This window comes from Gossypium hirsutum, chromosome A07 (genome assembly GCF_007990345.1).
Source record: "Gossypium hirsutum isolate 1008001.06 chromosome A07, Gossypium_hirsutum_v2.1, whole genome shotgun sequence".
NCBI classification, from domain to species: domain Eukaryota; kingdom Viridiplantae; phylum Streptophyta; class Magnoliopsida; order Malvales; family Malvaceae; genus Gossypium; species Gossypium hirsutum.
In genome coordinates this window covers 41,378,161-41,395,356 of record NC_053430.1, presented here as the reverse complement: position 1 = coordinate 41,395,356, position 17,196 = coordinate 41,378,161, and the positions used below count along the sequence as shown (strand labels likewise).

Genomic DNA, 17,196 nt, shown 5'->3' with positions numbered 1-17,196 from the left:
AAAGGAACTAGTACTAGCAGTCATCTAAGCACACAAAAAAATGAACTACACAATTTTATGATAAATAAAAGGGAAAACAGAAAAGCTTGTTGGGCAAAAGGAAGCAGTGAGGTATTTGCATGAAACCTACATTGGGATCTAACCCAATATAAGCCATCTGCATAAAAGCTACATGAGATTTCAAGTTATAGTTCAAACAAAATTACATAACACTAAGGAGGGATACAGATCAAAGTGAAGAGTACTGCGAAAGAAGAATAGAATTGCCTCATTTTTTTATGAACTGCAAGCCGTTTTCATTAGAATATCGCTCCATGAATCTCATGAACCTATCCCACTCCCGTGGTGTTCGCATTATGTACTTTGCTTCAATCCCTGCAGGCTTCCCATTCACAAATTTGGCATTCACATCAACCGACTGAAGAACTCCTTCCTCATCAATCATGTAGAATCCAGTGATGTCACCAACTTCACTAGATGAATCAAACACGGACGGTTGGTCGAATCTGAATATAGCCATACCATTTGTACCATCTCTGGACTTTGTTAACCTTACATCTGGTATTGTCTGCTCATCAGTTCCTTGAATGAATTGAATTTTTGGTTTAACCATCATTACTATGGGGCTGCATCTCTTAGAGTTCCATCTTGTAGGTGATATTCGCGATTGAGCCACTTGTAAAGATTGCCCATTGAATTGTGAATTGGCGCTCCGGTGAGCAACCCAAGATGGCATTCCTATAAAAAGACATTGGACAAGTTAAACTTGATGGTCATAAACAGCTTCCACTACATGTTTAAGAATCTCAGTATACCCTTACAAGGAACAAAAAGCTCATTAATAAACCCTAAATCAACACAAAAAGCTACTTTGTTGTTGAACATGAGAAATCACTGAGTGAATTCTTGCCATTTTCACAATGAATTGTCTCTCCAAGCTTTAACTCTTGAAAAATGGTACCAATTGTAAAAGCTTACTCATAAACATAAAAGAAACGTAAATCAGTAGTAGAAAATTGAGTGGCAAAAGCAGTTGAAATGGAAGAATGGAAGTGTAAAGTAATGATAAGCAACCAACGGTGAATTAAAGCTTAAATACTCATGCAACCAAATTATCAAACATTCCTATATATGTATGACAAGTGACCATTCTTTGCATTTGGGGTGTTTTTTAGTAGAAAATTAAAGAATTATAAGAAGAAATACCAGAGAGAGAGCGTGGTTGGTTGAGGGAAGAGTGAGAGACAGGAGAGGCCAAAGCCAGAGACTGAAGAGTTGCCATAGTTGGGAGTATGAGAAGGGAGAGGGAGAGAGAGGGGTTTTAGTTGTAGAAGATAGAGAGTGAATAGGGAGGGATGAGTGTGTAACAAAGATAGCCATTCATTTTTGAGAATTTGGATTTGTGGAACAACTGAAACTAGTGATGATAGGCTTTTGCCTGTTGAATACTGTTTTTATGCCATGTAATAATATCAATGCTCCATGCATTGAAGACCCAGCTGAGCTGACCCATATCAGCCACCGGTAATCAATCAACGGTAAGCCCATTTCGGCTTTTGAGCGAATCGATTACAACCAGTTGAATGGATTTTTGTCTATTTTTTAAAAAAAATTAATAATTTATTTAATTAAAATCAAAGATTACTCGAACTAAAAATTAGATTTAATAGGTTTAACTACCATTCCAATTTTAAAAACATTGCCAAAGCATTGTCAATGATTAATATTTTTAGGGTAGATTACGTCATTAAATTATTTGAGGCCGTTTGGTTTGTCTATAATGTTACACTTTAGAATGAAATTACACTTTTTGGATTGTCAACATTTTGATCATCTCATAATCTCACATCATAGAATAGTATCATGTAATTTTATTACGGCCTATTCTTTATATTATCTTAAATTTTAAAATTTGGACCAATTTATTTTTTGTTACTAATTAAAAACAAAATATTTTATTTCTTAATAATTATTTAAAAAATTTTACTTAAATTAATTTAAATTATTAAACTATTCAAAAATTTTAATTTAATATTAAATAATGAATTATTAATATAACATTAAAGTAATGAAAAGAGATGATATCCCTATTTCATACTATCTTTTCTCGATTTTTTGGTTGCGAAAGAGAAAGGATGATTTTTGTATCTTGCTTCATGTTTTAGCATTACAAAGAAGACTTTAGTGGGGAGTTAGGATTTGAATTAATAAATGAGGGAGGAATAGGAATAGGAATAGGTATAGGAATAGGAAGTTGCTCCCTATTTATCAAGTCCAAGTGGGGCTAATTAATAATAATCACCCATTCGTGTACCATTCTTGCACACGATTATTATATAATCTCAAAACAATAAATTTATTTATGTGTTCTGATTCAAATCAGGAATTTTCTGGAACATTATTATTTAATTGAGAGGCTGCCAATTTATTTAAAATATTAATTTTAAATCAATTATATTATTTACATTATTACTCAAGCTTCTGAATAAATTAGTACCTAAAATCAATTTGGTTCAACTTCATTTATTTTTTATTTTAAAATTAGTTTCTATTTTTTAAAAAAATTAAAAAACATATTTGGTAAATAAATTTGAATTTTTTTCAATAATAAACACAAAAATATTTTAAAATGTTTGGAAAAAAATATTTTCTACGTTTATATAAGTTTGAACCGAAATCTATTTATTTAAAATTAAAAATAAAAGTTTGCTTTTCATTTTTTTTACAAAAATATTGTGAGTAAAAATATTTTTTTTATTTTCTAATTTTCACATACTTTTACTTTCATTTATTAAAAATTATTTTTAAAAATTTTAACTAGTTTTCATGAATTTTTTTTCCAAAAAATTGAAAATGAACCCATATATTTATAAAATAATAAATATTGCTATGAAAATACTTTTTATATTTCCATATAAAATCTATAAAAATTAATTCAAATCTAGAATAAATATAAAAAAAATTATATCTATCAATACATATTTTAAGTGTTCTTAAGTTAGTGTTACGAGTTAATCGATATCACCAACACCAACTCAATTATGAAATTAGTAAAATATCCTCTTATATGCAAATTAAGTTATATTTTAATTAGGGTGTTTTTGTCTTTCTATTTAATAAATCAATAAAAATTGATAATAATGAGATTTTAACTTGGAACACCATGCATAATAAACAAATAAATTTGCTATTGCAACCAAAATATGGGTTTTTTATAAAAAAAATAACCTTGAAATATTAATTAATTACAAAAATAACCTAGAGAAAAAATTATATACAAAAATTATTCATTTGCTACAGTGGAAGCCGATGTCGTCTGACCAATCGATGGCACCACCCCCTTTTTCATCTTATCATACCCAATTATCAATTTGTAAAAAAAATAAAGATTTTTTTTTGTCGCCACTATGTCAGGCAGTACCTATATATATTTTTTCAAAATACCCTTGAAAATACAAGTATTCACTATGGAGAAAAAAATGAAAAAAAATATTTTTAATGGGAGCCCCAATTTACCAAGCAACACTGATCAAATTTATTTAAATATATATATATTCTGCCAATGATAAAAGAAAAAAATTAGTGTCAGCGGCTAAATTAGGGGGCTGGCAGGGGCCCAGCTCCTTTAAAATATAAAATTGCTGTTTAAGCCCTTAAAATTTTTTTTAAAATTTTAAATTAGTAAAGGTATAATTATACTTTGGCCCCCATAAAATTATAAAAATTCGATTTAATCCTTTATAAATTATATAGATATAGACTATAAAAAATTAAAATTTCATCCGACCCCCCTACAAAATTGTTTTGTCTTCGCCCTGCAAGCAACACCAGTGGCTTTCAAGAAAAAAATTTTAATGGATATCTTCGATGTGTCAAGCAGCACTGTTGATTTTTTAAAAAATATTTTTTTAATTGGTGTGGTCACGCTATCAGGAAAATATATTTTTCTTAAACAACGTCTCTTAGTTTTTTTTCTTAAATTGGTTTCTTCCCACCATGAAAATCCAATAAAATATTTTTCACCTATTAAAACAATTTTAACTTAATAGTAGTAATAGTAAAAAATATTTTAACTTGATAGTAGTGATAATAATAGTGAAAAAAATTCACCGGACGGTCATGACCATTATTCCATATATTTTGATAGTGAAAATAATCCCTACTATCAATTTAACTTGTATGATAATAATACTAACTATAGTTGATATAATCACATGACATGGTGTTGGTCACACGCTTCCCATATTTTCTTTTTTTTTCTCAGTGTTTTTTTTATTTTTTTCTCACTCTACTCTTTTCTTTCATGCACCACTTTAATAATTACAACCGTTGCCGTCCCGAGCCACGTTTCAGCTTTTCTCCACCATCACAGTCACTCCTCCTTGAAAGTCCTATTGCCCTCACCTTTAACAAAGGTTTTGGCCAATGAAGTTAAGGATACTATTGTGGTGGACAAAATAAGTTGATTAAACCGCTTTTTTTTTCTATGATTATGAACACAAACTCATGTATGAGGTTTATAAAGTATCATCTTTCGGTGGCATTAAACTTGACCGCATAACCACCATCAATCGATAAGGTTTTCCATGCGCAGGTTTAAACACTATACTTGAACTCATTATCGTATAATTACAGTTAATTAGGAGTCTGAGTTGCAATGCGACATCTTTTAAGGCGATGGTGCACTCCCTACATGACAAATGAAATGTGTGGGTTTTCAGCCACAACTGCATCATTGTGAACTCAAACATATTTTAAAACTATCACAAATTCTCCATAAAACACCAGCATAAATAAATCTTTCTAACCCAATTTCGAACATTAAACACGAATTTTTTTTCTATTTTCTTCCCTTCTACTGAACACTGATTTTTTTTTTTGTTTCCAATATTACTAACCACAAATCTTTCTTACTTTTTTTTCTCTCTTCAACAGAAAAAAAATAAAAAATAAAAATAAAAACCATTTCAACAATAAACCAAACACTTCAACATATACAAAAATTTACACCGGAGATGGGATATATATAGTGGATGATGTCATTTGATAGCGTAGTAGCACCAATTAAAAAAATATTTAAACAAAAAATCAAAGGTGCTGCCTGACAAATCAACGACACCCATTAAATTTTTTTCCCCTGATAGCCACTGGTGTCGCCTGACACAATGGCGGCACCAATTTTTTTCCTTTTTTAATCACTGACAGAATATTTAAAAAAATAAATTTGACCGGTGTCGCTTGACAAACCGATGACACCCATTAAAAAATAATTTTTTTCCTTTTTCTCCACCGTGAATACTCGTATTTTTCACGAGTATTTTGAAAAATACATACAAGTTTAGTTTGACACAGTAGTGGCACAAATTTTTTTACAAAGTAATGATTGGGTACTGATTAGGGGAAATGAGAATGGTGCCGCCGGTTGATCAGGCAACATCGACTTCCACAATAACAAACGAGTCATTTTCGTATATAATTTTTTCTCTAAATTATTTTTCTTAATTAATTAATATTTTAATATTATTTTTATATAAAAGTCCAAAATATCAATTGATTTTTATGAAAATTTTTAAAATATATATTTATTACATTTTTTTTTACACCCACATGATGGGTATATCATAAATATAATGTAACCTAAACTACCCTAATCTCTAAAACTTCAATTATACTGTTGATCAAAATCTCATTTATTTTTTAGCTAAACTTTTTATAAATAAAAAAGTTAAAAGGGGATAAATATAAAAATATACATGAGCTTTGATCAAATGTGTAAATTTAATTTTGTGTGAATTTATACAAAAAATTTTAATTTGATTTGATTTTTACAATTCACTAATAATATTATTGAATCAGTAGGTAAAAGTACCACAAAACCCCATGTACTATTCCTTGGATTTTATTTTAGCCCTACTCTTATGGTTCTAAGATTTTTTTTAAATTACCCCTCCTCTTTTATTGAGTTGATATTGTTAATTTTTAATAAAAAAAATCATAGTTTTAAAATATTTTATAATTTTGTTTATAATTTTTATGATTTTTAAAAATAATTTTTAAAATTTAAAAGTGTTATAAAATAAAGAGAGATGGTGAGAATAGAAAACAAAAAAAATATAAAAGTAATAGAGAATGTAGTTTATTGATCAAAAGGAGTGGTTACAATGCTTCGTCAGAGTCTTTATTTATAGAAGTAGAAAATTAATTCTAATAACTATTAGAATTTAAAGTATGCCAAAACTTATTTATCAAAAAAGTATACCAAAACTTTATCTTGATCATGATAGACATCCGCTTAATAAAATATTCATAACACTCCCTCTTGGATATCCATTGGTAGATAATGTGTCTCATTAAAATCTTATTAGGAAAAACCTTGTGGGATAAAAACCTAACAAGGGAACAAGAGTACACAATCTATAATACGCATACTATGTTGTCTTATTAAAAACATTATCAGGAAAACCCAATGGGACAAAACCTCGGTTAAGGGAAAAAGAGTACAATACGTATTTATTCTTCCTCATGAAAACATCAAATATTTTCTCATATTCTACGTATTCAATCTTGAATACTAGTTTTTCAAATGATTATTTGAATGTATTTGATAAGCATTTATATTATCATTTTTTTTAAAAATCATGAGTGAGGGAAAATTTTGAGAAATATATTTTGATTTCTTCAGGAGATTTAACAATAATCATAACAAATTTTAAACATGATTCTTATATAAAAACACAAATAGGTATTTTGGATCATTTTATAATCATTCTTCAACTACTCAAATTTACCACATATGTTCAAATTATTTCAATTCATATAAATGAATAATTTCCCGAGAATTTCAATATGCTCCTAGCATTCTAAATCCTTCAAGGATTTTAATATAAACTTTACTACATAGTGATTTATAAAGGTTGCAACAACAATCATTAGGCGCAAGTTAAATCTCTTATGAATTGTCAATTTAATAATATATCTAAAGGTTATTGCATCCATCACAAAAGAATATTATATCTTTTCATAATCAATACCAATACTTAGCGAAAAACTTTATATTTTTATTCCGCTTTTACAAAACCACTTCATTTGCATCCTCATTGGCTTTGAGTTGCATCTAAAAACTCCTCGAATTTAATTATATTTGAGTTGCGTCTTTCTATTTTGATCAATTTATTCTATATTTATATTTCTAAATAGATTTTTTCAAGATCCTCATTTTATTTCATTATTTCAATAATAATATTGCATGCAAAATCATTGTCGACCACTTTTATTATTCGGTTCCACATTTTCTCTAATAGACATAACTTATCGAGATATCTTATTTTCATTATTTTAAAATTCAGTTTCAGGTGCTTGAATCTCTTCTGAAGTTTTACTTATTAGTTATGTATTGGGTCTCTTCTAGAGCACTCGCCTCCACTACATGACCATCTAGAAGAATTTTTTATCTTTGGAACCGATCAATTTATATAACACTTGGTTATTTTTATTAAGTTTGTAAATACATCTAATAGTTAACTTGTAATGAGTTATCCTTATTGAACTTTCGGTTCAAATTACTCTCCCCCTAACTCATAAGTTATTATTTCTCTCCCCCTAATGTTGGAAAAACTGACAACTCATGTCATAATTAAATCTCGATTTAATAGCTCAAAAATATTATAAGGAGACTCATATAAATATACATTCCTAATATCTTATTATGAACCATCTTTGTGCGTTGTAGTGGAGCAGTTGGAACATATACCGCACATCCAAAAATTTTAAGATGGGAAATATTTGGCTCTTGACCAAAAATAAATTGTAATAAGAAGTATTTATAATTTATTGGCTTGATGCGTACAACATGTAAATCAATACAATCTCATGTTGAAATAGAAAGTTTCATTCTCATTAGTAATGATTTAGCTATTAGTTAGAGGCATTTGATAAACAATTCAGCTAAATTATTTTGTGTGTGAACATGAGCTACAGGATGTTCAACTTTTATCCTAATTGACATGTAATAATCATTAAAAACTTGGGATGTAAACTCACCAACATTAGCAAGATGAATTGTTTTAATTGCATAATCTGAAATTAATCATTTAAACAAGCAATCTCGCAAACGATAGGTTGCGAGTTGACATGTGATTATTCTATAGATGCATCTACCAAAATCATATAATATCAAAACTATTCAGATGGTGGATGAATGAGCCCATATTCATTTCAGAAATGCAAGACATTAAATCTCAATTTTAGCTAGTGAGTTTCTAAGAACCATTTTTTATTGAGAATAAGCAACAAATGAGAAATCATTAAATTAAAGAATCTTCTGGTTCTTTAATGGATGTCCATATGAATTCTCAATTAATTTTCACATCATATACGACCCAGGATAGTCTAACTGGTCAAGCCAAGTACTAAACGCACTTGTATTAGTAACTTTTGGTTTACTTCAACATGTGTTTCTATTGTACTAAATTGTAACAAATTGACAATTTTATTATTATTCTTTTTATTTTGTATCCACGTTAAATACTATTGTGACATTTACTACTGGAAATGTCTAAATCACTGTGAATTCTATAATGCCACTAAATCAATAAATATAATTTATATGTAGTATTCGCTTCAAGGAATATGTCAAAATCTTCAAATTTCCCAAAATCTATTAATAGCAAATTTTGAAAGTAGATCTTATTTTCCATGTGTATAACATGTATATAACTAATAACTTTTCATACATAAGTTTTCTCTCTTTCAAGTTCTCATTAGTAATATTTTACCATGAAATTTTAATTGAGAACTTATTCTGAATACTGTAGAGTTATACTCACAGTTTTTAAAAAATACTTGCAACTTTAGATGCATCCAACTATAATAAGTTTTAGATAGAATTATCATATTCTATTACTCATGAGTAGATCTTTCTCAGTCAAATATTTTGCTTTCAACCCTGGATGATGACAAAAGAATATCATAAATATTATAAATTAATAACTCAATCCTCTTTTTTATTCATATGAAATATAATCTTTTCTTCATTCATAATCTCAATATGAGATCCATTGCAAATAACTTTTAAAAGTAATGCATTAACCATCATAAATTTTGTGCTTTTTAGATAGTGATATATTAGCTCTTCTAGAGCTTTCAACTAATTTTGTACTATCAAATATTAGAATAATATTTGTTTGTTTCAATACGAAATAAGATAAATATTTTCTATTTATAATGATAGAATTCATTCCTACATTTTCATATCATTTCTCAAAGAATATTAACAGAAACAAAATATTTGGGCATATGCCACATATGTGGCCAATAATATTTCATATCACATATTGATAACATAAGTTATCTTTACCCTTTAAAGAGTTATCTTGAGAACTCTCATTGTTCTCTTATTTATTACTATGTTCCCACTTTTAGTGGTTCATTAGTATATCTTTTATTTTCTTTATGTTTACATTCACTTCGGGGAATGCAACAAATCTAGTAGGACAAACTTATAAACATCCTAATAGATTTTTTTATTTCATAATTACTATCGCAAACATGCGTGAGATTTCAAATTAAAATCTATCTATGCATGTTGTTATGATTAGTCTCCAATTATAATAAACAATAAATAAAACATAGTAAAATATATCTGAAGATCTTTAATATCGTTGTCATCATTAGAAGATATGAGATAGTTCGAAAATATTCTTGATTTCATATGGATAACGATATCAAATCTTTTACCATCCTTAAGAACAAAAAGTAAAATAAGTTAATCAAAACAACGATAACATATAATGAAAGAAGAATGAAAAATAATAATCAGAAATGAAACATTAAATAAAAGAAACTTCCTGTAAAAACTTTGCATCTTACCGTCAAAGAAATTGAAAATCATGGAGCATAAATTTGATCGTCGATAAAAAGAACTATCACTTTGAGCAAGATCGTGTTGATAATGTGTTACAAAATAAAGAGAGATGGAGAGAATAAAAAATAAAGAAAATATGAAAGTAATAGAGAATGTGCTTTATTGATTAAAAGGGGTGGTTAAAATGTTTCGTTAGAGTCTATATTTATAGGCATAAGAAGTATAAAAGAATTAGAGGTCTAATTCTGATAACAATTAGAATTTAAAGTATACCAAAATTTTATCTTGATCATGATTGACATCCACTTAATAAAGTATTCATAACAAAAAGAGATTAATTGGTTTTTTTAAAAAAATTGTTTCCAAGGCCTTTTTGGCCCTTTGGCCTTATTAAATAAAAAATTTCTAGTTTACTTCTAATGAAAAAAGACGGGTCAAATTGAATAAATGTGTAAATATTAAAGGCTAAATTTGTTATTATATCTTATATATAAACACTAACTTTCAGCTGGGGTTGTTTTGCTTACTCATTTGATGTATAAGAGTTAATTTACCTATTTTGCCAGTAGAGGGGCTAAAATGAAATTCAAGATATAATATGGGGGTTTTATGGCACTTTCACCTGAATTAACATTATTTTATGTTGATATGTTACATACACAATATAAAGATAAACATATATATATTTATTTCTTTAAATGTGTATAATTGAGTTGAAATTAAAATTTCATATGTAAATACGAACCACAATTCAAATTTCATATACTAAATTAATAAAATAAAATAAAACAAAACAGGGGTTTGAAACATTTGATAGAAGTGAAAGGCTGAAAGTAACAACTTATTATTAAAGATTATTGGTTGCAAGTTGCTCTCAATTGTCGGTATGTTTGGACTTTGACCCATCCTAATCTTTCCTTTCAATTTCCATTTTAATACATCCTAATAGTATAAAATACTTAAATTATTTATTTACCATATACCCTTCAACATTTACATTTTTATCAAATTGGTTCTTATCTTTTAAAAGTTAAATTTAATCTTTAATTTTTTAAAAAGAGTCGAATTTGACAATCAACTTTTTAAACATAATTAAATTATGGTTCTTTAATAAAAATATTGATTAAAACGTTAAATTTTAAAACATTACAGCATATTTTCTTTTCTGAATTTTTTTCCCCAAATGCATGAAATGGTTTAATTGCATTACAAGTCCAAAACTTATTAGTGATTTTCATGCATTTCTTCTCACTCTTTTTTCCAATTTCAGTTGGAATAATATTCAATTTATTAATATTTTTCATACACATTTATATTCAATTAGTAATGCTTTTGATTGATTAATCAATAATTGTTGATGTATTTTTTAATTTGAGAAAATGCATATTGTGATTACCGTATTATATTCTTTAAGAAATTTCTATAAAAATTGTAAACTTTGGATGCACAAACAATATTATTCTTGTTTATAAAATTTATATATATATATATTAAAAATATTACCTTTATTTCACCCTTTTAATTTTGTAATAGTAAATTTTATAATTTATAACACATTTTAAAATGATATTACAAATATTAATGGAAAAGATTGGAAAATAAACAAAATAATTATTTTAAAAAAAGTTAAATTGGTAAAATACGGAGAATTTTTATAATTTTACTTTAACAAAGAATTACACTTATTAGTTTTATTGAAATATTGATTTAAATAATGATACTTTTAAAAAAATAAAAAATAAAAATATAAAAAGAAATAATTTAATATTATTATAAATTTGTATAAAAATTTCGTAGAAATTTTAATTTAAATTATATGTTTTTTTATATATACTTAAAATTTAAAAATAAAACCTAATATAAAAATTATCATAAAGATAAATATTATTTATATTTTTTAATTTTAATTTAACATAACTAAATGAATTTATTTATCTCAATTAAATTTACAAATAAATAAATAAATTTAATACATTTAAACATATACCATTAATATATGTGTATCTAATTTTAAAAAAAATATATTTCTAATTATTCAATTAAAATTAAAAATTATCATAAAATATATTATTTATCTTAGCATTTTATTGACTAATTTACCATTAAATGCCAAAAAAATAAAATATTTACGGGTCTAGGCCGATTGAATGAAAAATTATAGGAATAGGCCAATTTTTTAACAACACTTCCAGCAAGAAGCTCTTTTCCCCTTATTTTTTTAGCATCGTTTTCTAAATGTTAGGGTTTTGTTTATTTAAATTAGGGTTTATGGGTTTTTTGAGTTTTTTAATTAATTATTTTGTAATAATATTTTGAGATGTTAAATAATAATTTAATTTAAAATTAAAAAAATCCTATTTTTACACCATTCGTATATTCGAATCTTGGAAAATTGAATTGGATTCATAATCGAAACTTTATCTACTCTGTAGGGATAAAATATTAGTTATTAATTTTTTTCGCTTTCTTAATATTAGAGTGGTGGATGATTTTCTAGAAAATTATTTATTGACGGAAATGTGGTTCTTATCATGACGAATTACAGAACTTGCCATTGATAATTTTGAAAAAAAAATGAATACTTTATATTAGAAAAAACATTTTAAGAAAATATTAAGATAAATATTTTTACCATGAGAGGAGAGGCAATGACTAATTAAGTTGGGGGTGGAGGAACAACGGCTAATTAAATAGCCGTTGAAAGTAGATGAACATTGGGGGAAAAGAGCTTTCTACTAGAAGCGTTTTTGCTGATTTGGAGGAAAGAATTTATTGTTGAGAGTGCTTTTGTTAAAAAATAACAGAGAGAGCTTCCACTTGAAAACACTATTTTGCCTATCACATGAAAATTCCAGCTAATTTCGGTCATTTTTCCTTCAACCCATCTAATCTAGTAAATATTTTTTTTGGGTAAATTACTATTTATAATTTAATTTAAAAAAAGGATTATTTTACTGTAATTATTCAATACCTATTTGAAAAAATAGATGGTAGAGGAAAGAGAAATGGTAATAGACAGATGAGAAATTAGCAAATACAAACGCGTATAAAGAGCATAAAATGTGCCGTAGTTTGTTCGATGGAAAAGAGGGAAAGAAAGTTAAGAAACAGATCAGACTCAGTCTCTCACTCACGAGAACTCGATGTCTCCCTTCCCGTTGACCGCCGGCCGCTAATCTACATTCTTCACTTTCCGCCATTTCACACTATATCCTTTTTCTTTTTCTTAAAATTTTTAAAAAGAAAAGAGAGAAAATTCAAGCGTATAAATTAATCAATTCACCAACTCTCTTTTTCCTGTGTTTATTTGTTACTCGGTCCAAATCTCCAAAATCAAATCTCCTTTTTTTTTCTTTACTCTTAAACCATCTCTTCCGATCCCATCATCGGTATATTCTTCTCCCCCATCGAAACGACGGCGTGGCGGTGTACGGAAATGGGAGGTATGGATGTCGGAGGAGGGATCGCCGGGAAGTTGTGGAACAAATTCAGGAGCGAATCGGTTTTTGTTAACTATACTCCTTTCTTCGTTTGCTTAGCCGCTGGCAATTTAAGCGCCGATTCCTTCCACCACTATGTCTCTCAACATGTTCATTTACTCAATGCCTTTGCTCACGCGTGAGACTTCCTTCCATTTCCAATCACTTGCTACAACCTTAATCATTACACTAATTAATATTTTCGGACTCTTTTTTTTTCATAAATTATATTTATATTTTTTTGTGAATTTTTCAGGTATGAATTAGCGGAGGAATGCGCTGATGATGACGAAGACAAGAAGGCAATACGAAATTTAAGGAAATATGTTCAAGCCAAGCTTAAATCACACGACTCTCTTGTCCGAGTAAGCTCTATTTTTCTCTTCTTTATTACTGTTTCTATAATATCTTTTTTTCTTTTAAAGAAAAAAACGAACGGTAATTAGTATTATTGTTGAAATTATGATACTTAGAACTCAGGCACATTATTGCTATTTTCTTTGGATTTAAACTAGCAAAAAGAATTTAAAAAAAAAAAGAAACAGAAAATGAAAAACATATTAACTAGTGTTTATGATGAACAAACCACTTTATTTGTGATTACTGATTTGTTTTCTCTTTATATAATATATCTTTTAAACTTCATATCTCATGCTAATGAAGGTCTTTCAGGTTTATTAGTTGTATTTGATGCTGCTAACTTGCCATATTAGTCGTGTTTGCAAAATTCTAACATACTTTTATATTTATAGCCTTACCTTACACATCAATGGTGAAGTAAATGGGTTAGATTAATTGATGCATTTCTTTAATTAGATACGTAATGTAACTGATTCAGTTCCTTATTTATAGTTCAATGGACATGTTGCAAGGATAGAAATTGCTTATAGATTTTCTTTTATGTTGGTATGGGCACTTGTGGAGTTTTTAAGCTCTAGAGCCAGTGTATAGTAAACATTTGAGAATAGATTCCATAATTTGAGATCCTCCAATGTAAGATTCCGTAATTTGAGAATAGATTTTGGACTGTTAAGATTCCGTAGTTTGAGAATAGATTTTGGACTGCCTCATTCCTGTTCGGTATAGTAACCATTTGGACCAAGACAGATATTTGACTCCAATGTATGTCTCTTCTTTCTCCATTTCATGTATGTAGTGGGGTACTTTTAAGTTTCTATTTTGACAAGGACCTACACTGCAGGAATGGGGCTTTGAACTCCCAGAAGAGAGAAGCTTGACAAATGCAACAGTGAAGTATACGGATTTTCTGTCGGCAACAGCTTCTGGTAGAATTGAAGGCGAAAGAGTCCCGGGTAAACTTGCAACCCCTTTTGAGAAGACAAAGGTTGCCGCTTATACACTTGGCGCTATCGCACCTTGCATGAGGCTCTTTGCCTTCATAAATAAAGAGATCCAAGCTCTTCTAGATCCTAATGATAGCACTCACATTTACAAGAAGTGGATTGATCATTATTGCTCTGAAAATTTTGAGGTTCTTCAGATTATTATTACTTTTGCTGACTGAACTAGAAAACTTGCTTGGGTTGTTAGGAAAAGAATTTCACCTTGCTCAATTCTGATTTCAGGCTTATGCTTTCCGCATCGAAGAGTTGCTGGATACTCTAAGCATATCTTTAACTGGTGAAGAGCTAGATGTCATAGAAAAGCTCTACCATCAATCTATGAGACTGGAAGTAGATTTTTTCTCATCTGAACCAATTCTACAGGAAGCAGTGGTCCCTTTGTCTCGTACTCTAGACCCCGCTGTGGGTGGTGAACTCTCCATATTTTGTGACTTCGACTTGACTTGCACTGCTTTTGATTCCTCTGCTATATTGGCAGAGATTGCAATCATAACAAGGCCAAAGGCTGACCCTGATGGATCTGAAACCCAACTTGCTCGGATGTCATCAGCTGATTTGAGGAGCACATGGGATGCTCTTTCTGCCCAGTATACCGAAGAGTTTGAACAATGTGTAGAAAGCATCACAACAACTGAGAGAGGTTTGATAAATGCTTGGCAGTCCTCTTGATTTTTAGACCCTGTTAGCCTAGAATGGTTTTGGGAAGAATTGCTAATGACTTTATACTATTTAGAGGATACATTACTAAAGTTAGCTTTTTGTGTTAAATACTTGTACAGCGGAAACTTTCAGTTATGAAGGTCTATGTGAAGCTCTTGAGCAATTTGCACATTTTGAGAAGGCTGCAAATTCAAGAGTGGTTCAGTCAGGAGTACTTAAGGGTTTAAATCAAGAGGATATAAAAAGGGCTGGCCAGCGTTTGATCTTTCAAGATGGTTGTAAAGGGTTTATTCAGAAAATCATGAAAAATGAAAATCTCACCGCTGCCATACATGTACTTTCTTATTGTTGGTGTGGGGATCTCATCCGTTCAGCACTTTCATCAGGTAATCACTAGAACGCTAACAAGCCGGGTTATAATACATCTGCATATAAACTTACATCTATACCGTACCTAATTATTAGAGAAATTTCTATTGCAAGCCAAATTTGGAGTTTGGATGTTGTAGTGTGCAATGCAATATGATTGATAAGGAATTCATGCTTATTGTTTATCATGCTTCCATGCTATCTATGATAGTTTGAATTACTTAAATATAAAGACAATCAGTCGCCAAGTAATGCTTTTAATGCCTCCTGATTCTCTTAGCAGGGGATGTAAAAGCACTAAATGTTCACTCCAATGAGTTATCTTGTGAAGATTCTACCACCACAGGGGAAATCATTAAGAAGCTAGAGTCTCCCATGGAAAAGCTCCAAGCTTTCAATAACATATTAAACAACAGAGACGAAGATGGCCAGCACTTGACGGTTTATATAGGAGGTTCAGTTGGTGACTTACTCTGCTTGCTGGAAGCAGACATAGGTATCGTGATGGGATCAAGTCCCACCCTGAGACGATTGGGAGAACAGTTTGGCATTTCTTTTGTGCCGTTGTTCTCTGGTTTGGTGGCAAAACAGAGAGAAGTGGTCGAAGTTGGGTCTTCTTATTGGAAAAGACTTTCCGGCACTTTATATACAGTCTCTAGCTGGGATGAGATACATGCATTTATTCTGGGTTCATCATCATAAACCCCTCGGAAGCAATTTACAGTCATATATTTATTTATATTATTTTATATTTAATCTCAATTGTGGCTAATTTTTCTCAAGGTCCACAGGTCAGCCCTGATTCCTTTTTTTTTTCCCCCTTCTTGCATTAGGGACTGCCATACAGAAATTCATTATACAGGTCCTGGTATTTCAGGTATAATTGTGTAGTTACTGAAGCAAGTTCAGTATACAATGTTTTGGCACAGTTGTGTTTTGAGGTGCATTTAAGCAAAAATATAGTTTCTGATTTGTTGTAATGTCAAAGATATAAATTCTTTACAACACTCAAGAGGAACATATGTATGATTTATGATTCTATAAAGTTATTTTTCTCTTCCGTTTGCAAATTTATTGTTAAATGTTTCTCAATGTTGCTGGTTCATAGTTTCATGCACAAAATATTTTAATTATATAACTATATATGTTAAATAATAACTAGTATTTATGTTTTACTTCTAACCAAAAAAAAAAAAAATTTTGGTACGAAGATAAAAAATGAGTATAGCATTTGCTCCTTAATATATATATTATAAAATTTAATATCTTAATAATTCATATTATAGTCGAATAATTTTTAATTCGATTGATATTGATATTGTACTCAGGGTAGAAATATATGAGTTTGAGCATGCTGAAATATTTTTATCCTCCTATTTAAAGTTTAAGAGGATTTGTAAATAATTTTGAATATTGTATAAAAATTTTTATATTATAAACTTAGCAAATCAAATTTTATATC

The 17,196-nt window shown here is 28.9% G+C and overlaps 2 protein-coding genes across 3 annotated transcripts; one reads left to right on the top strand and one right to left on the bottom strand.

Moving 5' to 3' along the window:
• Positions 1-41: 41 nt before the first annotated feature.
• LOC121232332 (photosystem II reaction center PSB28 protein, chloroplastic) lies at positions 42-1,525 on the bottom strand. Its single transcript, XM_041118089.1, has 2 exons — positions 1,207-1,525; positions 42-738 (listed from the first exon to the last, which is right to left on the bottom strand). Exons 1-2 carry the CDS (start codon positions 1,280-1,282, stop codon positions 269-271), a joined length of 546 nt encoding a protein of 181 aa, XP_040974023.1. The 5' UTR covers positions 1,283-1,525; the 3' UTR covers positions 42-268.
• Positions 1,526-12,842: 11,317 nt separating this feature from the next.
• Positions 12,843-16,804, top strand: LOC121232330 (bifunctional TH2 protein, mitochondrial). 2 transcript variants are annotated; one of them, XM_041118087.1, is made up of 6 exons: positions 12,843-13,480; positions 13,598-13,706; positions 14,543-14,833; positions 14,928-15,345; positions 15,485-15,751; positions 16,018-16,804. In XM_041118087.1, the coding sequence occupies exons 1-6, from the start codon at positions 13,299-13,301 to the stop codon at positions 16,434-16,436; spliced, it is 1,686 nt and encodes a 561-aa protein (XP_040974021.1). In that variant the 5' UTR covers positions 12,843-13,298; the 3' UTR covers positions 16,437-16,804. The 2 variants fall into 2 exon arrangements, with proteins under 2 accessions (XP_040974021.1, XP_040974020.1); XM_041118086.1 differs by having other exon boundaries at positions 12,870-13,480; positions 16,015-16,804.
• The last annotated feature ends 392 nt before the right edge of the window (positions 16,805-17,196 follow it).